Raw genomic sequence first — 25,383 nt, forward strand, 5'->3', positions numbered from 1 at the left:
GGGCCGTAGTCATTGCGCTAAGCTCCCAGTTTATCAGGTGCCCGATGCCCGGCCCGCACTGCACGCTACGGAGCAGCTGCAAGGGGGGGGGAGAAGGGACAGCAGCAGGCTGTTGAAGGCCACACATTTATATATATATATATATATAATATATAATGAGGCTTTTGCTGGCAGGGAGACTGTGTATAACATCAGTATGGAATGCACTGTGATTATGTGTATAAGCATGGCAGCCATTAACCATGCTTCCTGTGGCAGCCATTAATCATGCTTCCTGTGTCTGTCTCCTGTGTTTCCAGAACGTTCCTGTCCTACATCTCTACTCCACCGGAGGCGCAGGGGTGTTAGTGGGAATTTGGGATCACATTTCATACTACTGGCCACGTGTACTGCACTTGGCCAGATTTATATACAGAGACACCTTACTGCTATTTTACTGAGTCGTGCAGGTGTCTGTTTTTTGTGTATTGTATTGTCTGTCGCCATAATGAGTAAGGCACCAGCAAAAACTAAAAAGCATAATTGCAAAGTCTGTAACAGTGTATTACCGGATGGATCTACCACATGTACAGTATGTTTTGTGAATTAGGTTCAGAATACCATTTCTGCTCCTGTTTTACAACCAATTTCCTCACCGGACCCTCCGTGGGGTATGTTAGTAAATGTACTGGATAGGTTACAATCAGAATTGACCGCCGCTCGTCAGGAGCGGGAAACGGTAAGATCTGAGTCTAGGGTGAGACCGCCAGAACTACCGGAGGCGTCTCAGTCTTGCGCAAGGTCCAAATCCATTTTGGGTAAACGGGATAACTTTCATATGTCTTATGATTTTCCAGTGTCTGCTATGTTGCATTCTGACGATTCCATGCCAGACCTCACGGAACAAGATGAGGGTGAGGAGGGCGAAGTGGAGTCAGATGGCGAGGATGTTAACAGTTCCGGCATTGATGATCTCATCAGAGCGGTACGTCAGTCTCTGAGGTTTCCTGAAGCTGAGCAGCCTCTCACAAATGATCAGGTCGTATTTACTAAACGACGGAAGACGCCAATAAGTTTTCCTGTGTCGGATTCTCTAAATCAGATGTTAGTAGAAACACGACAGAATCCAGATAAACGGTTTTCTATACCTCGCAGATTTAAGTCTAGTTACCCGTTTCCAGACTCGGTAACGTGTACATGGGAGAATCCACCAATAGTTGATTCGTCAGTGTCCAAGCTTACCAAGAAATTAACCATACCAGTGCCATCAGCTACTACGCTTAAAGATCCTTCAGATCGCAAGATAGAAACTATGCTAAAATCCATGTATGTAGCAGCAGGTGTGATGCTAAGACCTGGATTGGTTGGCATTTGGGTCACTAAGGCGCTCATAATATGGCTTACAGAACTCAAATCTGCTTTACATGACGAAAACCTGATAATTCTTGTAAATCAAATGATTGAGGCTGTAGAGTATCTCTGTACAGCATCTACTGACGTCTGTCAGCTCACTTCTCGTATTTCATCGTCGCTAATTACGGCACGAAGAGCACTCTACCTGCGTACTTATCAGGCGGAGGCAGAGGTCAAACGAAGTATAGAGGCGTTGCCTTACGATGGAAAGAAGTTGTTTGGTCCAGAATTGGACGCATGGATTGCGGAGGCTACGGGAGGTAAGTCTGTTTTCTTACCATTGCCTCCACCGGTTCCAAGAAGAAGGTACGCTGGACCTTCGTTCAAATCCTTTAGACCTCAGCCCTTTCGAGGACGTGGCAGAGGATCAGCCACGCCTGCTAGACGTGGTCGCGGACGTGGTTTCCATCAAACCAACACAACTCGCCAAGACGCTAAGGTTACCGACAAGCCAGTGGCATGACGGCCTACCAGCCCATCTCGGTTCTCCAATTGTGGGAGCACGCCTTCAGACGTTCCATGTGGCGTGGTTCCACACATCCGCGGATGGCTGGATCCGCAATTTAGTGTTAAAAGGTTACAAAATAGAGTTCGACTGTCTTCCGCCTCTGCGGTTTTTCAAGACAGGATTGCCTCTGTCGGACGACAAGAGGAGGGTTTTGCAAATTGCCATTCAGTCCCTACTGGATTCGGCAGTGTTGATTCCGGTCCCTGTACACCAACAGGGTCAGGGTTATTATTCAAGTCTGTTTGTGGTCCCGAAGCCGGATGGCTCAGTCAGACCAATATTGAACTTAAAGGGGCTCAATCAGTACGTAACTTACTACAGATTCAAGATGGAGTCTCTACGTTCGGTGATTGCGGGTTTAGAGGCAAAGGAATTTATGATTGCGCTAGACCTCAAGGATGCGTACTTACACATTCCAATTTGGCAGCCTCATCAGAAATTCTTACGATTTGCAATACGCCAGAACCATTACCAGTTTCAGGCTCTACCGTTTGGTCTGTCATCAGCGCCACGGGTATTCACCAAAGTGATGTCTGTGATGATAGCTCACCTCAGATCCCTGGGAGTGACAATAGTTCCGTATTTAGACGATCTGCTCATCAAAGCTCCGTCTCAACAGATACTTCTCCAACATGCGCTGCTAACATACAATGTACTGGTTCACCACGGTTGGATTGTCAACTTCAAGAAATCACATCTAATTCCGTCTCAACGCCTTCAGTTCCTAGGTATGATTCTCGATACGGTCAATCAAAGAATTTACCTACCACAGCAGAAAGTACAAATGCTACGCCATCTAGTACAATTAGTGCTCAAGCCACGCACAGTGTCGGTACACTTGTGCATTCGCCTCTTAGGCACAATGGTGGCAGCTTTCGAGGCGCTTCAGTTCGGAAGATTTCACTCTCGTCCATTTCAGCTGAATGTGCTTGCCCAGTGGTCGGGCTCGCATCTGCAGATTCACCACAGGGTGAGGTTGTCACCAACAGCAAGAGTATCTCTGCTCTGGTGGCTCAAGGAACACAATTTAACCGCAGGAAGACGGTTCGGAGGTTGGAATTGGATAATTCTAACTACGGACGCCAGTCTCAGAGGTTGGGGAGCGGTAATTCAAAATTGTCAGCTCCAGGGTCTCTGGGCGGATCACGAGAAATTGCTTTCTATAAATGTTCTAGAACTCCGCGCAATTTACAATGCGCTACGACAAGCAGTGCACGTGCTTCGCTCTCAGCCTGTCCAAGTGCAGTCGGACAATGCGACGGCGGTCGCATATATCAACAAACGAGGAACGAGAAGCCGCATGGCAATGCGGGAAGTAGCTCGAATCCTCAATTGGGCGGAATGCCACCAGGTGATATTGTCGGCAGTGTTCATTCCGGGAGTGGACAACTGGGAAGCGGATTATCTCAGTCGTCGGGATTTTCATCCAGGCGAATGGGCATTAAATCCAGAAGTGTTTCGCATGTTGGTTCAGCGATGGGGTTATCCTCAGGTGGACCTGATGGCGTCTCGACACAATCACCAGACATTCCAGTATGTGTCCAGAACAAGAGATCCACAGGCAGTGGCGGTGGATGCTCTCACGGTCGAGTGGCCGTACAGTCTTGTGTATCTGTTTCCACCGTTTCCGTTGCTCCCTCTGGTGCTAAAACGAATCAAAAGAGAGACAGTCACAGTCATACTAGTGGCGCTTCATTGGCCTCGGAGAGCTTGGTACTCGGATCTCCGAGGATTACTCGCAGACGATCCTTGGCCGCTCCCGCTACGTCCAGACCTGTTACAACAGGGTCCATTCCTTTACCCCGATTTAGCGCGGCTGCGTTTGACGGGGTGGCTGTTGAGACCGCCCTCTTAAGAAGAGAGGGCATTCCAGATTCAGTTATACCAACCATGTTACGAGCTAGGAAGCCAGTTACGGCAGCTCATTATTACAGAATATGGCGTGCCTATATAGGTTGGTGTGAAGCTCGGAAATTTCCGACATCAGCTTTCAAGTTATGCCGCCTCTTGTTGTTTCTACAAACAGGGTTAGATGGAGGACTGCGTTTATCTACACTAAAGGTGCAGGTGTCTGCGTTGTCAATTTACTTTCAAAGACGATTGGCTCTATTGCCGTCTATACGCACTTTTCTCCAAGGTGTCCTCAGAGTACAGCCTCCATTCATTCCACCTACAGCGCCATGGGACTTGAATCTGGTTTTAGAGTTTTTACAGTCTTCATATTTTGAACCCTTACAGCAAGTGGATATAAAGTTTCTCACTTGGAAAACAATTTTTCTTCTAGCCTTAGCTTCGGCAAGGCGCGTTTCGGATTTGGGTGCATTGTCATGCAAGGCACCGTATTTGGTGTTTCATGATGACAGAGCGGAACTTCGTACGAATCCCGCCTTCTTACCAAAGGTAGTGTCATCTTTTCACATCAATCAACCAATAGTAGTTCCTGTGTTGACGGCACATTCTGGAACTCTGGATGTGGTACGCGCATTACGCGTTTATGTATCCCGAACGTCTTCAGTTCGTAAAACGGATACGTTGTTTGTTCTCTATGATGCTGCCAAGATGGGTTGGCCAGCGTCTAAACAAACTTTGTCCAGATGGATAAAACTGACCATACGTCAGGCTTACCTTCATGCTAGGTTACAACCGCCTACGTCAGTAACCGCTCATTCCACACGTTCTGTGGGAACTTCATGGGCAGCTGGTCGTGGGGCTTCTGCGACGCAGCTTTGCCGTGCGGCTACATGGTCTTCAGTGCACACGTTTGTGCGCTTTTACAAGTTTGATACGTTTGCGGCATCAGCATCTAGCTTTGGCCGCCTAGTGTTACAAGTGCCAAACAGCTCTCCCGCCCACGGGGGAAGCTTTGGTACGTCCCAAGAGTACTCCAGTGACCCCTAGTGGATGATAAAGAAAATAGGATTTTGGTACTTACCAGGTAAATCCTTTTCTTTGAATCCATAGGGGGCACTGGACGCCCACCCAGAGCAGTTTTACCTAGTTGTGGTTAGTTCTGAGGATCTTATGGTAACACACTTTCACCGACTGGTTCAAATTACAAGTGCTGGTTAGGGTGTCAACTGTTTAGTTGTCAGTAACGTTATGTGTTAACTTCGTTATTGTCAGTTATGTTATATGTAATACTCCATTGTCAACCTCTCTATAGTTCCTGTTCGGCTCAGTAAAAAACACTGAGAGGTACTCGGGGATATGGAGGGGTGGAGTGTTCTAAATTTACATTTTCAGTGCTGTTCCTACGGAAGCCCGTCCATATCCCAAGAGTACTCCAGTGCCCCCTATGGATTCAAAGAAAAGGATTTACCTGGTAAGTACCAAAATCCTATTATCACTATCCCGGCGACAGAATTCCGTCTGAGGATGTTATGGACCGCCGGAGAGGCAAGCCGCGCGCGTGGCGGCTTTATGTGTTAGGATTACGCCCCCCGGAGGGAGGGTTATGGTTAGGCTGTGGGGCAGGGAGGGTTAGGTTTAGGCTGCGGGGCAGGGAGGATTAGGTTTAGGCTGCGTGAGGAGTGGGGGATAGGGTCAGGCTGCTGGAAAGCTGACTTATGGTTAGGGATCAGGGATAGCTTTTGAAAATCGTCCACCGTCTGTATTTGCAACATCGGGATGCTGCTGTTGGTAATTTGAAAGCCGGCATCCCATCCATCAGGATCGTGATACCAACCCCCTCTGATAACAGAAACCAATTCAAGTTCAACCGTGCCAGCTTTTGGATCCTTGCTTTTTTAGTTACAAATAAAGGTCTCTGAGAAATATTCCTGTTTCAATGGCATGCAGCGTGTGACTGTTACTAACGTTGGGTATTACTGGTGACCTACTGTATGAGTCTTTGGATTTTTTATTTTTTTTTGATATTTGAATCTGTTGTTTAAATGCAATTACAAACCATTAAACATTGTAGCAGCTCATTCATTGTGCATATAACTAATAATACTAAAATGTTTGTTTAATATTTTTCAGGTTAACTACCATGCGAACAATTACCATTTGTCACCATTTAGCATTGTGAACATTATGTATAGTTTCACTAAGACACAGGTATGTTTGGCAGCTACAGTTACTTTGTGTGTTTCTTTCATTACTTTGTGCTCATTGTTGTATTAGAATTAGGCACATTGGGGGTAATTCCAAGTTGATCGCAGCAGGATTTTTGATAGCAGTTGGGCAAAACCATGTGCACTGCAGGGGGGCAGATATAACATGTGCAAAAAGAGTTGGATTTGAGTGGGTTATTTTATTTCTGTGCAGGGTAAATACTGGCTGCTTTATTTTTACACTGCAAATTAGATTGCAGATTGAACACACCCCACCCAAATCTAACTCTCTCTGCACATGTTATATCTGCCTCCCCTGCAGTGCACATGGTTTTGCCCAATTGCTAACAAAAATCCTGCTGCGATCAACTTGGAATTACCCCCATTTATCTTTCTGACATGCGATCATGTCAGGGAAAGAACAGCCTGGTGTGGTCGTATCTGCCAGGCAAGTAGTTAAAGTGACTGCTCTTCAAGGGATCCTAATTGAGGCAGAGATTCTAATAGGATGTGAGACTGTGTTTATACCACGTACACCCCTTAAGCCCCAACAATTTTCATTTTCAATTCAAGCACCTGCAGTTTCCTATAAGCATCTGCTTCACTATGATGATCAACAAGTCGCAGGGGCAAAAGCTCAGGGCTGCAGGCATAGATCTCAGGACCAGCTGCTTCTCCCACTGGCAGCTTCACATGGCTTGCTCACAAGTTTGTAGTCCCAAGCATCTTTTTGTGTTAATCACTGAACGGAAAAACTGCAAATATTGTTTAACAAAAATGTTTGCTCAATGTATACAATATAAAATATATACATCACAATATTAGATGCCACTATTGTCTTTGTTATTGCTCAATGGAATTAATTTTACAGACATCCACGCGAGCGAAACTGCGGGCAAACGCTAGTTTACAATGTGTTTTTTTGCAAACAGGGTCCGAGAGCACTGTGGAAAGGAATGGGCAGCACTTTCATTGTTCAGGGTATAACCCTTGGAGCAGAAGGAATCATCAGTGAATTAACACCTCTGCCTAGGTAATAACACTAAATATGTACTTTATTTTATTTTTTAAACCATGACACCCTAACAGTCCAGGTTTTAAGGATAACCATGCTTGGGCACAGGCAACTTAATTAGTACTTCAGTCAGTTTGATTTAACCGTCTGTGCTCAGCTATGAATATCCTTAAAACCTAAATTGTTACCCTTGAGGACTGAGTTTGGGAACCAAAGGTTTAAACTGATTTTTAACTTGTCTGTCAGCCATAGATTGGAGATCTTTAAGTTCTATTTTGGTTACACTGCGCATGGCTATGAGAATCTGTCATAACAGTGATAAGATGACAATATGTAGGCAAATGTATATTTTTGTTTTTAGATTTATTAAGGTAAGATTTTTTCATTAGTTGACATGTAATGTAAAACACAGGTTAAGACCATTTTACAACTGTAAGTGCTTCCATACAATATTAAATGACATTGTATGAAGCTTTGTTATCGTACTTACAGTACTTTCAGTGGTCATTCTCCTATGTGCTCTTTTTATACATTATATACTGTACAGTAATAAATAATTGAAAAGCGCATTGAATCGAAATAGGACGAATAGTCAACGGATCTGTTATGTTCTTACACTTCAGCTACTGTATGTGTTTGCATCACATCCTATGGGAGAAATTCAGTTATCCGTAGTAAATGACCATGGCTAATTGATCTGCAGGGGGTAATTCAATTGACGCCGATAACTGGCATTGTAGGGGATTTTGTTTCACCTCACCGGAGGCAGGAGAAACAAAATCCCCGATAAGTGCTGGTCATATGCGATTGCGAACACATTTGGAACTTATCCCAGATCCTGTGTGTTTTCGAACAAAAACCGGTAATTTTTTTCTGCACAAAATACGGCCATTAATTGAATTGGTTGAAATAAACATTGGGCAAAAAAGGAATTTTCTCTAACGTCGTAGTGGATGCTGGGGACTCCGTAAGGACCATGGGGAATAGACGGGCTCCGCAGGAGACAGGGCACTTTAAGAAAGAATTAGGACTACTGGTGTGCACTGGCTCCTCCCTCTATGCCCCTCCTCCAGACCTCAGTTAGAATCTGTGCCCGGACGAGCTGGGTGCACTTTAGTGAGCTCTCCTGAGCTTGCTAATAAGAAAGTATTTTGTTAGGATTTTTTATTTTCAGAGAGATCTGCTGGCAACAGACTCTCTGCTACGTGGGACTGAGGGGAGAGAAGCAGACCTACTAACTGCGGCTAGGTCATGCTTCTTAGGCTACTGGACACCATTGGCTCCAGAGGGATCGAACACAGGAACGCACCCTTGGTCGTCCGATCCCGGAGCCGCGCCGCCGTCCCCCTCGCAGAGCCAGAAGCCAGAAGACGGCGTGTGAAGCAAGAAGACGTCAAAAGCGGCGGCAGAAGACTCCAGTCTTCATATGAGGTAGCGCACAGCACTGCAGCTGTGCGCCATTGCTCCCACACTGAACCCACACACTCCGGTCACTGTAGGGTGCAGGGCGCAGGGGGGGGGGCGCCCTGGGCAGCAATTTCAGTATCTCTTGGCAAAAAGCAGCATATATGCAGTTGGGCACTGTATATATGCATGAGCCCCCGCCATTATTTTACACAAAATCGCGGGACAGAAGCCCGCCGCTGAGGGGGCGGGGCTTCTTCCTCAGCACTCACCAACGCCATTTTCTCTCCACAGCTCCGCTGAGAGGAAGCTCCCCAGGCTCTCCCCTGCAGATTCACGGTAGAAAGAGGGTAAAAAGAGAGGGGGGGCACATAAATTTAGCGCAATATCAGTATATACAGCAGCTACTGGGTAAACACTAAGTTACTGTGTAATTCCTGGGTCATATAGCGCTGGGGTGTGTGCTGGCATACTCTCTCTCTCTGTCTCTCCAAAAGGCCTTGTGGGGGTTCTGTCCTCAAATAGAGCATCCCCTGTGTGTGTGGTGTGTCGGTACGCTTGTGTCGACATGTTTGACGAGGAAGGCTATGTGGAAGCAGAGCAGGTGCAGATGAATGTGGTGTCTCCGCCGACGGCGCCGACACCTGATTGGATGGATATGTGGAAGGTGTTAAACGATAATGTAAACTCCTTGCATAAAAGGTTGGATAAAGCTGAAGCCTTGGGACAGTCAGGGTCCCAACCCATGCCTGATCCTACAGCGCAGAGGCCGTCAGGGTCTCAGAAGCGCCCACTATCCCAAATTGTTGACACGGATATCGACACGGATTCTGACTCCAGTGTCGATGGCGATGATGCAAAGTTGCAGCCTAAAATGGCTAAGGCCATCCGCTACATGATTATAGCAATGAAGGATGTATTGCACATCTCAGAGGAAAACCCTGTCCCTGACAAGAGGGTTTATATGTTTGGGGAGAAAAGGCAAGAAGTGACTTTTCCCCTTCACATGAGTTAAATGAGTTATGTGAAAAAGCTTGGGATTCTCCTGATAGGAAAATGCAGATTTCAAAACGATTACTTATGGCGTATCCTTTCCCGCCAACGGACAGGTTACGCTGGGAATCCTCCCCTAGGGTGGACAAAGCTTTGACACGCTTATCTAAGAAGGTAGCCCTGCCGTCACAGGATACGGCCGCCCTAAAAGATCCTGCGGATAGAAAGCAGGAAGGTATCCTGAAGTCCGTTTATACACATTCAGGTACTCAACTAAGGCCGGCAATTGCGTCGGCCTGGATGTGTAGTGCTGTAGCAGCATGGACAGATACTCTGTCTGAGGAGCTTGATACCTTGGACAAGGATACTATATTGCTGACCCTGGGGCATATAAAAGACGCTGTCCTATATATGAGGGATGCCCAGAGAGACATTTGCCTAATGGGCTCTAGAATAAATGCAATGTCAATTTCTGCCAGAAAGGGTCCTGTGGACTCGGCAATGGACAGGTGATGCCGACTCGAAGCACATGGAGGTTTTACCTTATAAGGGTGAGGAATTGTTTGGGGACGGTCTCTTGGACCTAGTTTCCACAGCGACGGCTGGGAAGTCAAATTTTTTGCCATATATTCCCTCACAACCTAAGAAAGCACCGTATTACCAAATGCAGTCCTTTCGATCACAAAGAGGCAAGAAAGTCAGAGGTGCGTCCTTTCTTGCCAGAGGCAGGGGTAGAGGAAAAATGCTGCACAATACAGCTAGTTCCCAGGAACAGAAGTCCTCCCCGGCTTCCACTAAATTCACCGCATGACGCTGGGGCTCCACAGTTGGAGCCAGGAGCGGTGGGGGCGCGTCTTCGAAATTTCAGCCACCAGTGGGTTCGCTCACGGGTGGATCCCTGGGCTATACAGATTGTGTCTCAGGGATACAGGCTGGAATTCGAAGTGATGCACCCTCACCGTTACCTCAAATCGGCCCTGCCAGCTTCCCCCATACAAAGGGAAGTAGTGTTAGCGGCAATTCACAAATTATATCTCCAGCAGGTGGTGGTAAAGGTTCCCCTCCCTCAACAGGGAAGGGGTTACTATTCCACAATGTTTGTGGTGCCGAAACCGGACGGTTCGGTCAGACCCATATTGAATTTAAAATCCCTGAACGTTTACCTGAAAAGGTTCAAGTTCAAGATGGAATCGCTCAGGGCGGTCATTGCAAGCCTGGAAGAGGGGGATTTTATGGTGTCTCTGGACATAAAGGATGCTTACCTGCATGTCCCCATTTATCCACCTCATCAGGAGTACCTCAGATTTGTGGCACAGAACTGTCATTACCAATTCCAGACGTTGCCGTTTGGTCTGTCCACGGCACCGAGAATATTTACCAAGGTAATGGCAGAAATGATGGTGCTTCTGCGAAAACAAGGAGTTACAATTATCCCATACTTGGACGATCTCCTCATAAAGGCGAGGTCCAGAGAGCAGTTGCTGATCAGCGTAGCACACTCTCGGGAGGTGTTACAACAGCACGGCTGGATTCTGAATTTTCCAAAGTCGCAGCTGATTCCTACGACGAGTCTGCCCTTCCTGGGCATGATTCTGGACACAGACCAGAAGAAGGTGTTTCTCCCGGAGGAGAAGGCCCAGGAGCTCGTGACTCTGGTCAGAGGTCTCTTAAAACCAAAACAGGTGTCGGTGCATCAATGCACGCGAGTCCTGGGAAAGATGGTGGCATCATACGAAGCCATTCCCTTCGGCAGGTTCCATGCGAGGACTTTTCAGTGGGGTCTGTTGGACAAGTGGTCCGGATCGCATCTTCAGATGCATCGGCTGATCACCCTATCCCCCAGGGCCAGGGTGTCTCTTCTGTGGTGGCTGCAGAGTGCTCACCTTCTCGAGGGCCGCAGGTTCGGCATACAGGACTGGGTCCTGGTGACCACGGATGCAAGACTCCGAGGGTGGGGGACAGTCACTCAGGGAAGAAACTTCCAGGGGCTGTGGTCAAGTCAGGACACTTGTCTGCACATCAATATCCTGGAACTAAGGGCCATATACAACGCCCTGAGTCAAGCGGAGCCTCTGCTTCGCAACCAACCGGTGCTGATTCAGTCAGACAACATCACCGCAGTAGCTCATGTAAACCGCCAGGGCGGCACAAGAAGCAGGGTGGCAATGGCAGAAGCCACCAGAGTTCTTCGCTGGGCGGAGAATCACGTGCAAGCACTGTCAGCAGTGTTCATTCCGGGAGTGGACAACTGGGAAGCAGACTTCCTCAGCAGGCACGACCTCCACCCGGGAGAGTGGGGACTTCATCAAGAAGTCTTCACACAGATTACAAATCGATGGGAACTGCCACAGGTGGACATGATGGCATCCCGCCTCAACAAAAAGCTACAAAGGTATTGCGCCAGGTCAAGAGACCCTCAGGCGATAGCTGTGGACGCACTAGTGACACCGTGGGTGTTCCAGTCGGTTTATGTATTTCCTCCTCTTCCTCTCATACACAAGGTGCTGAGAATAGCAAGAAAAAGAGGAGTGAGAACAATACTCATTGTTCCGGATTGGCCAAGAAGGGCTTGGTATCCGGAGCTGCTAGAAATGCTCACAGAGGACCCATGGCCTCTGCCTCTCAGACAGGATCTGTTGCAACAGGGGCCCTGTCTGTTCCAAGACTTACCGAGGATGCGTTTGACGGCATGGCGGTTGAACGCCGGATCCTAGCGGAGAAAGGCATTCCGGATGAGGTTATTCCTACGCTGATAAAGGCTAGGAAGGACGTGACAGCAAAACATTATCACTGTATATGGCGAAAATATGTTGCTTGGTGTGAGGCCAGGAAGGCCCCTACAGAGGAATTCCAGTTGGGCCGTTTCCTTCACTTCCTACAGACGGGAGTGACTATGGGCTTAAAATTAGGGTCCATCAAGGTCCAGATTTCGGCCCTATCCATTTTCTTTCAAAAGGAACTGGCTTCTCTTCCTGAAGTTCAGACGTTTGTAAAGGGTGTGCTGCATATTCAGCCTCCTTTTGTGCCACCAGTGGCACCTTGGGATCTTAACGTGGTGTTGAGTTTCCTGAAATCTCACTGGTTTGAGCCACTTAAGACTCGCTGTTTATCCTGTATGCATCCAACAAGCTGGGTGCTCCAGCTTCAAAGCAAACTATTGCTCGCTGGATCTGTAACACGATTCAGCAGGCTCATTCTGCGGCTGGATTGCCGCATCCAAAATCAGTAAAGGCCCATTCCACTAGGAAGGTGGGCTCTTCTTGGGCGGCTGCCCGAGGGGTCTCGGCATTACAGCTTTGCCGAGCGGCTACTTGGTCGGGTTCAAACACCTTTGCAAAGTTCTACAAGTTTGATACCCTGGCTGAGGAGGACCTTGAGTTTGCTCATTCGGTGCTGCAGAGTCATCCGCACTCTCCCGCCCGTTTGGGTGCTTTGGTATAATCCCCATGGTCCTTACGGAGTCCCCAGCATCCACTAGGACGTTACAGAAAATAAGATTTTACTTACCGGTAAATCTATTTCTCGTAGTCCGTAGTGGATGCTGGGCGCCCGTCCCAAGTGCGGACTTCTTATGCAATACTTGTATATAGTTATTGCTTAAATAAGGGTTATGTTATGGTTGCATCATGTTTGTCTGATGCTCTGTTGTTGTTCATACTGTTAACTGGGTAAGTTTATCACGAGTTATACGGTGTGATTGGTGTGGCTGGTATGAATCTTACCCTGGATTCCAAAATCCTTTCCTTGTACTGTCAGCTCTTCCGGGCACAGTTTCCTTAACTGAGGTCTGGAGGAGGGGCATAGAGGGAGGAGCCAGTGCACACCAGTAGTCCTAATTCTTTCTTAAAGTGCCCTGTCTCCTGCGGAGCCCGTCTATTCCCCATGGTCCTTACGGAGTCCCCAGCATCCACTACGGACTACGAGAAATAGATTTACCGGTAAGTAAAATCTTATTTTTTTTTGTGCGGAAAAATTTACATTGATTATATTGATAACATTGCATGGGTGTTAAGGGGGGTACTCACGGAGCGATATTCTAAGAAATTTGACTAGATTGCTTAGAATATCAGCCTGATCGCTCCGTGAGTACCCCTTACAGCGATAGCGATGCGCAGCCCCTCGCATCGCTATCGCTGCTGCTAGATTGGCCTGCATGCAGGCCAATCTAGCGGGTCGCTCACTTCACCCGCTGGGTGAAGTGAGCGGCCCCCCGTCTCCCCCCCACACGCTCAGCACAGATCGTGCTGAGCGGCGGGAGAGATGTGTGCTGAGCGGTTCGCTCAGCACACATCTCTCATGCATCGGCCCGTGGGTACTGGGCTTTAAACACCTGGTAGGTTGGTTTTCACATTTTATTTTTTTTCCCCCATTTAAAAAAGCATCTTTATGCCAACGGGTGTAGTATGAGTGGCTGGCGAGCGGGATCCTGGCGGCCAGCATACTGGCGCCGGCATGCCGGCAGCGGGGCAAGCGCAAATGAGCCCCTTGCGGGCATGGTGGCGCGCCACGCTATTTATTCTCCCTCCAGGGGGGGTCGTGGACCCCCAAGAGGGAGAATAGTTTGTCGGTGTGTCGGGATTCCGGCGCCGGTATACTGATCGCCAGGATCCCAACAGACCGCATACTGAATGCCACCCATGCCAACAAACAGAAATCCTCTCTTCCTAGTATCCCTGTAATACAGGTAGGATGCCTGGATAATGTGTGCTTACTGCACATGAGAATAATAATTTGGTATACCACAGACTGGAGACATGTTTTCATATACTAAGAAACTGGTTATAGATGGCAGCCACTAACCACGTATAGGGTGATACAGAAACCCAATTCTAGATAGCCTATTTTCTCTGACGTCCTAAGTGGATGCTGGGGACTCCGTCAGGACCATGGGGAATAGCGGCTCCGCAGGAGACAGGGCACAAAAGTAAAAGCTTTAGGATCAGGTGGTGTGCACTGGCTCCTCCCCCTATGACCCTCCTCCAAGCCTCAGTTAGATTTTTGTGCCCGGCCGAGAAGGGTGCAATCTAGGTGGCTCTCCTAAAGAGCTGCTTAGAGTAAAAGTTTTGTTAGGTTTTTTATTGTCAGTGAGTCCTGCTGGCAACAGGCTCACTGCTACGAGGGACTTAGGGGAGAAGAAGTGAACTCACCTGCGTGCAGGATGGATTGGCTTCTTAGGCTACTGGACACCATTAGCTCCAGAGGGATTGAACACAGGCCCAGCCATGGAGTCCGGTCCCAGAGCCGCGCCGCCGACCCCCTTGCAGATGCCGAAGAGTGAAGAGGTCCAGAAACCGGCGGCAGAAGACTTTTCAGTCTTCATGAGGTAGCGCACAGCACTGCAGCTGTGCGCCATTGTTGTCAGCACACTTCACACCAGCGGTCACTGAGGGTGCAGGGCGCTGGGGGGGGCGCCCTGGGCAGCAATGAAATACCTATACTGGCTAAAAGATACATCACATATAGCCCCTGGGGCTATATTGATGTATTTAACCCCTGCCAGGTCTCAGAAAAACGGGAGAAGAAGCCCGCCGAAAAGGGGCGGGGCCTATTCTCCTCAGCACACAGCGCCATTTTCCCTCACAGAAATGCTGGTGGGAAGGCTCCCAGGCTCTCCCCTGCACTGCACTACAGAAACAGGGTTAAAACAGAGAGGGGGGGCACTTATTTGGCGATATGATTATATATATTAAGATGCTATAAGGGAAAAACACTTATATAAAGGTTGTCCCTGTATAATTATAGCGTTTTGGTGTGTGCTGGCAAACTCTCCCTCTGTCTCTCCAAAGGGCTAGTGGGGTCCTGTCCTCTATCAGAGCATTCCCTGTGTGTGTGCTGTGTGTCGGTACGTGTGTGTCGACATGTATGAGGACGATGTTGGTGAGGAGGCGGAGCAATTGCCTGTAATGGTGATGTCACTCTCTAGGGAGTCGACACCGGAATGGATGGCTTATTTAAGGAATTACGTGATAATGTCAACACGCTGAAAGGTCGGTTGACGACATGAGACGGCCGGCAAACCAATTAGTACCTGTCCAGGCGTCTCAAACACCGTCAGGGGCGTTAAAACGTCCTTTTACCTCAGTCGGTCGACACAGACACGGACACTGACTCCAGTGTCGACGGTGAAGAAACAAACATATTTTCCTTTAGGGCCACACGTTACTTGTTAAGGGCAGTGAAGGAGGTGTTACATATTTCTGATACTACAAGTACCACAAAAAAGGGTATTATGTGGAGTGTGAAAAAACTACCTGTGGTTTTTCCTGAATCAGATAAATTAAATGAAGTGTGTGATGATGTGTGGGTTTCCCCCGATAGAAAATTATTGGCGGTATACCCTTTCCCGCCAGAAGTTATGGCGCGTTGGGAAACACCCCTTAGGGTGGATAAGGCGCTCACACGCTTATCAAAACAAGTGGCGTTACCGTCTCCAGATACGGCCGCCCTCAAGGAGCCAACTGATAGGAGGCTGGAAAATATCCTAAAAAGTATATACACACATACTGGTGTTATACTGCGACCAGCGATCGCCTCAGCCTGGATGGGCAGCGCTGGGGTGGCTTGGTCGGATTCCCTGACTGAAAATATTGATACCCTTGACAGGGACAGTATTTTATTGACTATAGAGCATTTAAAGGATGCATTTCTATATATGCGAGATGCACAGAGGGATATTTGCACTCTGGCATCAAGAGTAAGTGCGATGTCCATATCTGCCAGAAGATGTTTATGGACACGACAGTGGTCAGGTGATGCAGATTCCAAACGGCACATGGAAGTATTGCCGTATAAAGGGGAGGAGTTATTTGGGGTCGGTCCATCGGACCTGGTGGCCACGGCAACAGCTGGAAAATCCACCTTTTTTACCCCAAGTCACATCTCAGCAGAAAAAGACATCGTCTTTTCAGCCTCAGTCCTTTCGTCCCCATAAGGGCAAGCGGGCAAAAGGCCAGTCATATCTGCCCAGGGATAGAGGTAAGGGAAGAAGACTGCAGCAGGCAGCCCATTCCCAGGAACAGAAGCCTTCCACCGCTTCTGCCAAGTCCTCAGCATGACGCTGGGGCCGTAAAAACAGGTGCGGTGGGGGGTCGTCTCAAGAGTTTCAGCACGCAGTGGGCTCACTCGCAAGTGGACCCCTGGATCCTACAAGTAGTATCCCAGGGGTACAGATTGGAAATTCGAGACGTCTCCCCCTCGCAGGTTCCTGAAGTTTGCTTTACCAACGTCTCCCTCCGACAGGGAGGCAGTATTGGAAACATTTCACAAGCTGTATTCCCAGCAGGTGATAATCAAAGTACCCCTCCTACAACAAGGAAAGGGGTATTATTCCACACTATATTGTGGTACTGAAGCCAGACGGCTCGGTGAGACCTATTCTAAATCTGAAATATTTGAACACTTACATACAAAGGTTCAAATCAAGATGGAGTCACTCAGAGCAGTGATAGCGAACCAGGAAGAAGGGGACTATATGGTGTCCCTGGACATCAAGGATGCTTACCTCCATGTCCCAATTTGCCCTTCTCACCAAGGGTACCTCAGGTTCGTGGTACAAAACTGTCACTATCAGTTTCAGACGCTGCCGTTTGGATTGTCCACGGCACCCCGGGTCTTTACCAAGGTAATGGCCGAAATGATGATTCTTCTTCAAAGAAAAGGCGTCTTAATTATCCCTTACTTGGACGATCTCCTGATAAGGGCAAGGTCCAGAGAACAGTTGGAGGTCGGAGTAGCACTATCTCAAGTAGTTCTACGACAGCACGGATGGATTCTAAATATTCCAAAATCGCAGCTGTCTCCGACGACACGTCTGCTGTTCCTAGGGATGATTCTGGACACAGTCCAGAAAAAGGTGTTTCTCCCGGAGGAGAAAGCCAGGGAGTTATCCGAGCTAGTCAGGAACCTCCTAAAACCAGGAAAAGTGTCAGTGCATCATTGCACAAGGGTCCTGGGAAAAATGGTGGCTTCTTACGAAGCGATTCCATTCGGCAGATTTCACGCAAGAACTTTTCAGTGGGATCTGCTGGAAAAATGGTCCGGATCGCATCTTCAGATGCATCAGCGGATAACCCTGTCTCCAAGGAAAAGGGTGTCTCTTCTGTGGTGGCTGCAGAGTGCTCATCTACTAAAGGGCCACAGATTCGGCATTCAGGACTGGGTACTGGTGACCACGGATGCCAGCCTGAAAGGCTGGGGAGCGGTCACACAAGGAAAAAATTTCCAGGGAGTGTGATCAAGTCTGGAGACTTCTCTCCACATAAATATACTGGAGCTAAGAGCAATTTACAATGCTCTAAGCTTAGCAAGACCTCTGCTTCAAGGTCAGCCGGTATTGATCCAGTGGGACAACATCACGGCAGTCGCCCACGTAAACAGACAGGGCGGCACAAGAAGCAGGAGGGCAATGGCAGAAACTGCAAGGATTCTTCGCTGGGCGGAAAATCATGTGATAGCACTGTCAGCAGTGTTCATTCCGGGAGTGGACAACTGGGAAGCAGACTTCCTCAGCACGACCTCCACCCGGGAGAGTGGGGACTTCATCGGGAAGTCTTCCACATGATTGTGAACCGTTGGGAAAGACCAAAGGTGGACATGATGGCGTCCCGCCTGAACAAAAAACTGGACAGGTATTGCGCCAGGTCAAGAGACCCTCAGGCAATAGCTGTGGACGTTCTGGTAACACCGTGGGTGTACCAGTCGGTGTATGTGTTCCCTCCTCTGCTTCTCATACCTAAGGTACTGAGAATTATAAGACGTAGAGGAGTAAGAACTATACTCGTGGCTCCGGATTGGCCAAGAAGGACTTGGTACCCGGAACTTCAAGAAATGCTCACAGAGGACTCATGGCCTCTGCCGCTAAGAAGGGACTTGCTTCAGCAAGTACCATGTCTGTTCCAAGACTTACCGCGGCTGCGTTTGACGGCATGGCGGTTGAACGCCGGATCCTAAGGGAAAAAGGCATTCCGGAAGAGGTCATTCCTACCCTGGTCAAAGCCAGGAAGGAGGTGACCGCACAACATTATCACCACATGTGGCGAAAATATGTTGCGTGGTGTGAGGCCAGGAAGGCCCCACGAAGAAATTTCAACTCGGTCGATTCCTGCATTTCCTGCAAACAGGAGTGTCTATGGGCCTCAAATTGGGGTCCATTAAGGTTCAAATTTCGGCCCTGTCGATTTTCTTCCAGAAAGAATTGGCTTCAGTTCCTGAAGTCCAGAAGTTTGTCAAGGGAGTACTGCATATACAACCCCCTTTTGTGCCTCCAGTGGCACTGTGGGATCTCAACGTAGTTCTGGGATTCCTCAAATCACATTGGTTTAAACCGCTCAAATCTGTGGATTTGAAATATCTCACATGGAAAGTGACCATGATGTTGGCCCTGGCCTCGGCCAGGCGAGTGTCAGAATTGGCGGCTTTGTCTCACAAAAGCCCATATCTGATTGTCCATTCGGACAGGGCAGAGCTGCGGACTCGTCCCCAGTTTCTCCCTAAGGTGGTGTCAGCGTTTCACCTGAACCAGCTTATTGTGGTACCTGCGGCTACTAGGGACTTGGAGGACTCCAAGTTGCTAGATGTTGTCAGGGCCCTGAAAATATAGTTTCCAGGACGGCTGGAGTCAGGAAAACTGACTTGCTGTTATCCTGTATGCACCCAACAAACTGGGTGCTCTTGCTTCTAAGCAGACGATTGCTAGTTGGATGTGTAGTACAATTCAGCTTGCACATTCTGTGGCAGGCCTGCCACAGCCAAAATATGTAAATGCCCATTCCACAAGGAAGGTGGGCTCATCTTGGGCGGCTGCCCGAGGGGTCTCGGCTTTACAACTTTGCCGAGCTGCTACTTGGTCAGGGGCACACCCTGGCTGAGGAGGACCTGGAGTTCTCTAACTCGGTGCTGCAGAGTCATCCGCACTCTCCCGCCCGTTTGGGAGCTTTGGTATAATCCCCATGGTCCTGACTGAGTCCCCAGCATCCACTTAGGACGTCAGAGAAAATAAGAATTTTCTTACCGATAATTCTATTTCTCGTAGTCCGTAGTGGATGCTGGGCGCCCATCCCAAGTGCGGATTGTCTGCAATACTTGTACATAGTTATTGTTACAAAAATTGGGTTATTATTGTTGTGAGCCATCTTTTCAGAGGCTCCGCTGTTATCATGCTGTTAACTGGGTTCAGATCACAGGTTGTACAGTGTGATTGGTGTGGCTGGTATGAGTCTTACCCGGGATTCAAAATCCTTCCTTATTGTGTACGCTCGTCCGGGCACAGTATCCTAACTGAGGCTTGGAGGAGGGTCATAGGGGGAGGAGCCAGTGCACACCACCTGATCCTAAAGCTTTTACTTTTGTGCCCTGTCTCCTGCGGAGCCGCTATTCCCCATGGTCCTGACGGAGTCCCCAGCATCCACTACGGACTACGAGAAATAGAATTATCGGTAAGTAAATTCTTATTTTCCCGTCATCCGTTTATGGATAACATATGGGTTGTCCTCTCAATATGTGAAATTAAAAATTAAGGAAAGGTAGGAAAATATTTACTCTGCACTCAATATATACCATACATAAAGAAGCTTTGCCAACTGGGTATTAGGCAGTCACATGGGCTAGTGCTTAGCAATACAGTTATTTTCCAATTGCCCCATACCCACTTGCACTTTTTTTATTTTTTTAACCACATGTGATAGCCTTAAAAAAGCATAGGGGCCTGATTCAGAACTAATAGCAGCAGCAAATTTGTTAGCAAATGGGCAAAACTATGTGCACTACAGGTGGGGCAGATATAACACGTGCAAAGAGAGTTAGATTTGGGTGGGTTATATTGTTTCTGTGCAGGGTAAATACTGGCTGCTTTATTTTTGCACTGCAATTTAGATTTCAGTTTGAACACACCCCACCTAATCTAACTCTCTCTGCACATGTTATATCTGTCCCCCCTGCAGTGCACATGGTTTTGCCCATTTGCTAACAAATTTGCTGCTGCGATCAGATCTGAATTAGGCCCTAAGTACATAAGTCTCACACCCAGAAACTCAACATAAAGGAGATGTCCGCCCAGCCTAAACTTCCCACAGGTCGTCTCCTCTGATTTGCACATGCATGTTTCTGCTGATACCCAGGCCTCTCTCCTGTGAATGAGTCAGGGGCTGATTCTGGAAAGTCTGCCCGTATATTTTTAAAGCAGTCATTTATAAAGGCAGAACTTTATTTTCTTCTTCGGGATCCATGATCTCCACAGGGTTAACCTTGGGTATGATCAGGTGGAGACCAGGACTGGCACCGAACAATAAAGCTTTGTGATGCTCCCAGGATGCAGTGGGCTCCTCTGCCTTCATACTCCGCCCCCATGCCCAGGCACATCAGTTTATTTTGGTGCCAGCATGGAGCTGGTCACACTGAACAAGGGCTGAACACTTCAGCCCAAGCTTTTATTTTATTATATTCTTTAAATATTTTTACTTTCTCTTACGTCCTAGAGGATACTGGGGTTCACATTAGTACCATGGGGGGTATAGACGGGTCCACTAGGAGCCATGGGCACTTTAAGAAATCAATAGTGTGGGCTGGCTCCTCCCTCTATGCCCCTCCTACCAGACTCCGTTTAGAAAATGTGCCCGGAGGAGCCGGTTACGCTTTGGAGAGCTCCTGAAGAGTTTTCTACTTTTATTTTATAATGTTTGTTATTTTCAGTCAGGTCTATTTAGGCAATAGCCTGACTACTTCGTGGGACTTTGGAGGCAGAACGGCCCAACTTCCTTAGAGTTAATGGTCCCGTTTCTCTGCTGACAGGACACTGAGCTCCTGAGGGAGCCATTCACAAGCCACACCATGGTGCAGCGTACCCTCCCGCAGCATGCCGCCACCCCCTAACAGAGCCTGAAGAGAGAATAGTGATGAGTATGGCGCTGGCGTCCTGGTTAACGGGTCGCCGGCGGGAATGTCGGCACTAGGGTGGGAGTGCAGCTCTGAGTACAGGCTGCGCTCCGGGGAGGCTCAGAGGACACATGCTGCGGCAGGTCACGCTGTGAGGGACGCGCTGAGCCACCTATGATACCCACACTGGCCACACAACCTAACAGGGGTTTATTCAACGGTTAGGCACGCTTTTTACTTCAGGGCCAGTATATGAAATGCGGGAAGCCGCGCGCCATTACAGGGGGCGGGCTTCACTCAGAGCGTACCCCACAGTTCTCCAGAGCCATTTCCCTCTGCAGCTTGGTCAGACAGCATTCACAGGGAAGCGCAGCTCCTCCACAAGGACTCCAAGTCTCCTCAGCGGTACCAGAGGGTCTTAGTGAAGGGGGGAAAGCAGTGTTAAGACTGTAAGCACTACTCAGGTGCTTAGTTCTTGCGACCCAGATTAGTTTTACTGTTGCTAAAGGGGCGCTGTGTGGCTGGCTCTGGCTTCTGTGTCACTCTGAGGACCCTGCCTACATATACTGCGCTTTCACACAGTGTGGGTGTCCCTCTCCAATCATGTCCAGGGACTGTTTGTCTTGTACAGCAGAATGTCTACCATCCCCTGGGGACTTACTACTGAACCCCCGTGGTTGGCTTCCATTAAAGGTATGAGTTCTAATATTTCTACTAAACTGTCTCATAATGAGAAGGAGACACAGTTCTTACGGCAGTCTATGGAGGACCTGATGAATAGAAACTCAGCTTCCATACCTCCACCCCAAGCCCTCGCCATTTGCCCGCAAAAGCGTGGTCTGGCCCAAATCATGCAGGGTGATACTGATACGTTGGATCCAGAGGAGGGTGAAGTGGACGCGGGTAAGGGGGATGCTGTCCTGTCGCAGGGAATACAAGCCCTCATTAAGGCTATCAGAACTGTCCTGCACATTCCTGACAAGACAGGGGAGGTGGAAGAGGAATCTTATTTTAATACTAAAAAGAAATCTTCAGTTACTTTCTCCGCTTCAAAGGAATTAAACACCCTCTTTGAAGAGGCGTGGGTAAACCCTGACTAAAAATTTCAGATCCTTAAAAGGTTGATTTCTTCCTTTCCTTTTCCTTCGGATGATAGGAAGAAATGGGAAAACCTGTCAATTGTGGACGCATCTATATCCAGGTTATCGCGTAAGATAGTCTTACTGGTTCCCGGGGCGGCGTCCTTAAAGGATGCAGCTGACCGCAAGATTGAGCCCACTCTCAAATCTTTATATACGTCCGCTGGGGTGGCCCAGAGACCCACTATTGCTTGTGCATGGATCACTCGGCCATTGCTAAATGGTCAGATAATCTGATTGATGGTTTAGATTCCTTAACCAGGGATGATGATATTTTACTCTTGCAGCATATCCAAGATTCTGCTGACTTTATGGTGGAAGCCTTAAAAGAAGTTGGTTTACTCAACGCCTGCACCTCTGCCATGGCAGTGTCTGCACGCAGGGGTTTGTGGCTATGCCAATAGACTGCGGATGCAGAGTCTAGAAAGGGCGTGGAAAGCCTACCGTTCACGGGTGAGGCTCTTTTTGGAGATTAACTGGATAAGTGGATATCCAAGGCTACGTATCTTCCTTCTGCAGCAACACCAGCTAGGAAAACCTACATTGCTCCAACTCTGCAGTCCTTTCGGATAGCAAAAATGAAAGGCAAATCCAGGGGTTCCTCTACTGCAGGCATTCCCAACCATGGTCCTCAAGGCACCCCAACAGTGCAGTTTTAAGTGATATCCAGGCTGCAGCACAGATGGTTAAATCAAAATGACTGAGCTACTAATTAAGTCACCTGTGCTGAAGCCTGGATATCACTAAAACCTGCACTGTTAGTGTGCCTTGAGGATGTGTTCTCACACATCCTTTACAAATGAGCTCCCACATTTTCAATCAAAATTTAATAGTGCTTCAGGGAAAATTAAAAAGATTCTTACTAAACATTTTCCAATTCTCTTAACTGATAAGGTTCTTAAATCAGAGATTGGAGATGCTCCTATCAATTTCAAAAAAATCTGAGAACTTGACACAACATCTGGCCCCCAGTCATTTTGTGGATAAAAGAATTTCTGGTGCAGATACACAAGATTCATCTACCTCATGGCTTACAAAAAAAACATCTGGTTGTTTTAGATGTGGTTCGGGTAATTGGATTGCCTGGTCCCACATCAAAAATAACACACATTCATTTGTATCTACCACAGGAGACGAGTTCATAATTAAATCCTTCATCAACTGTAACAGTGAGCATATCATCTACTTATTAGTTTGCCCCTGTGGTCTCCACTACATGGGGAGAACCACACGCAAATTAAGAATCAGTTTTCTGGAGCATAGGCGCAATATTCTCAAGGGCTTTTTGAATCATGGTGTCTCTAAACATTTCTTTAATTGTCACAATAGAGATCCAAAGGGTTTAAAATTGATAGGAATTGAGACAATCAATTTTACAAAAAGGGGTGGAGACACATACAATAGATTGTGTATCCTGAAATTTTCCCTCAAGCACAAACCGAGGACCCTCGTTCACGACGGCCTCAATGAGTGTATTGAGATTGACCCTTAACACACCTTTAATTTACAGCATATTCTCTTCCCCTTCCCTACTCAATGGAAATTTTTTTAATACACAAGTGCAAGGAGTTATTTTAATGATTCGGTCTCTCAGAGCTATTATAAGATTAATTTTAAATTATATAATAAAACAAATAAAGAAAATAGATGTATGATGGAATGTCCAACAAAGTTCTTTTATAAATGAAGGGGTTATGTTTGGACATTATTCATTTAATATAAAATCCTTCTACTATGTATTTTGTGTTATATAATGCATATGAGTTGTTGCATACAGGTGTTCTTTAACATGTCTAAATGATTGTGTGAGTTCATGATCTATATAATCATATCAAAAGCATTGTTATTCTATTCACTATGTCTCTACTAGATATATAGTTTTGCTATTTTCTACCATGTCTTTACTAGATATATTTCCATGTATACTAATGTATAAAACATTGCTGAATTTAGTTCTCACTTTTAATTCCTTTTTATGTATCTAACTAATTATATAGATTGAATGACAGCCATAGGAGTCCTAGCTAAATGTGTGACAAACAACAGATTTTATAAGTATATTGATTTCACAGGTGATCGCTATATCAGGAGCCCTTTAAATTGAGGTCTCCTAGTTCCAGGAGTCATCTCTTTGAAAAAGTCACGTGTATTCGTGACGAAACGCGTCAGGGCTCCGCCCACAGCATTGTTAGCAAGTTTCAGATGGACAATCTAAACCTCAGCCACGCTGTGCAGATACCAACACCAAAGCCATCTCAAGCATTGCACGGGAGACGGGAAGCTAATCCCCCTTCAGCTTGTTCATTGACCGTGGTTCATTTACTCTTCTACGGGACGTGACATATACTGCTACATCCAGCGGCTGCAATGCTTCGGTTGTGAACGCAGTCCACGCGCCGCCAACACCAGCAGCACCTATATCATCTGGGCTGTCAACTTTATGATACGGTTGTAGCGGAATGGAGGGTGCTCATCGTTGTGTGGAGACCACATACCCAACATATTGCGGTTCTCCTATTACCAGAATCGGTGGCTTTTTTTTCCCATCAGCTTCATGCCGTTATCCACCTGGGCTTGGTAACTATTCACAGCTTTCTGCTGCGGGGTACACTGGGCTCCACAAGGATAGACATTGGGGTGTTGAGTAGGATCTTGATCCGAAGCACCAACAGGCTCAAAAGCTTTGACCTTCTTCCCAAGATGCATAGCGCCGCCTCCTATATCACCCCGCCTCCGTGCACAGGAGCTCAGTTTGTAGTTGGTGCTTGCAGTGCAAGCATGTGACAGGAAGAGCTGCTCACAGCAGCTCTAGAAAAAGCTATTTCTGAGGAAAAAAGAAGACTACTAGGGCTGCAGCAGAGGCACAGATTGTGCTGGATGTCAGTAGACATTGCCTGCTGCAGCTCCATCTCTCCCCCAGCGGCGCTGTACACTCCCGCCCCCTGGTTGCTGTGTACCTACAGCAGGAGGCTCCAGTTTTCTTCCAAGTCAGTCACACACGGCTGGGGC

The 25,383-nt window shown here is 47.7% G+C and overlaps 1 protein-coding gene across 1 annotated transcript in view; it reads left to right on the forward strand.

The window, feature by feature from the left end:
- The window catches only part of SLC25A46 (solute carrier family 25 member 46), a 117,969-nt gene that overhangs the window by 59,687 nt on the left and 32,899 nt on the right, over positions 1 to 25,383 (forward strand). Inside the window, exons 4-5 of the mRNA XM_063964110.1 lie at positions 5,882 to 5,959; positions 6,888 to 6,988. Coding sequence (XP_063820180.1) covers positions 5,882 to 5,959; positions 6,888 to 6,988 — 179 coding nt within the window. The remainder of the gene's footprint in view (positions 1 to 5,881; positions 5,960 to 6,887; positions 6,989 to 25,383) is intronic.

This window comes from Pseudophryne corroboree, chromosome 1, assembly GCF_028390025.1.
Source record: "Pseudophryne corroboree isolate aPseCor3 chromosome 1, aPseCor3.hap2, whole genome shotgun sequence".
Lineage (NCBI taxonomy): Eukaryota > Metazoa > Chordata > Amphibia > Anura > Myobatrachidae > Pseudophryne > Pseudophryne corroboree.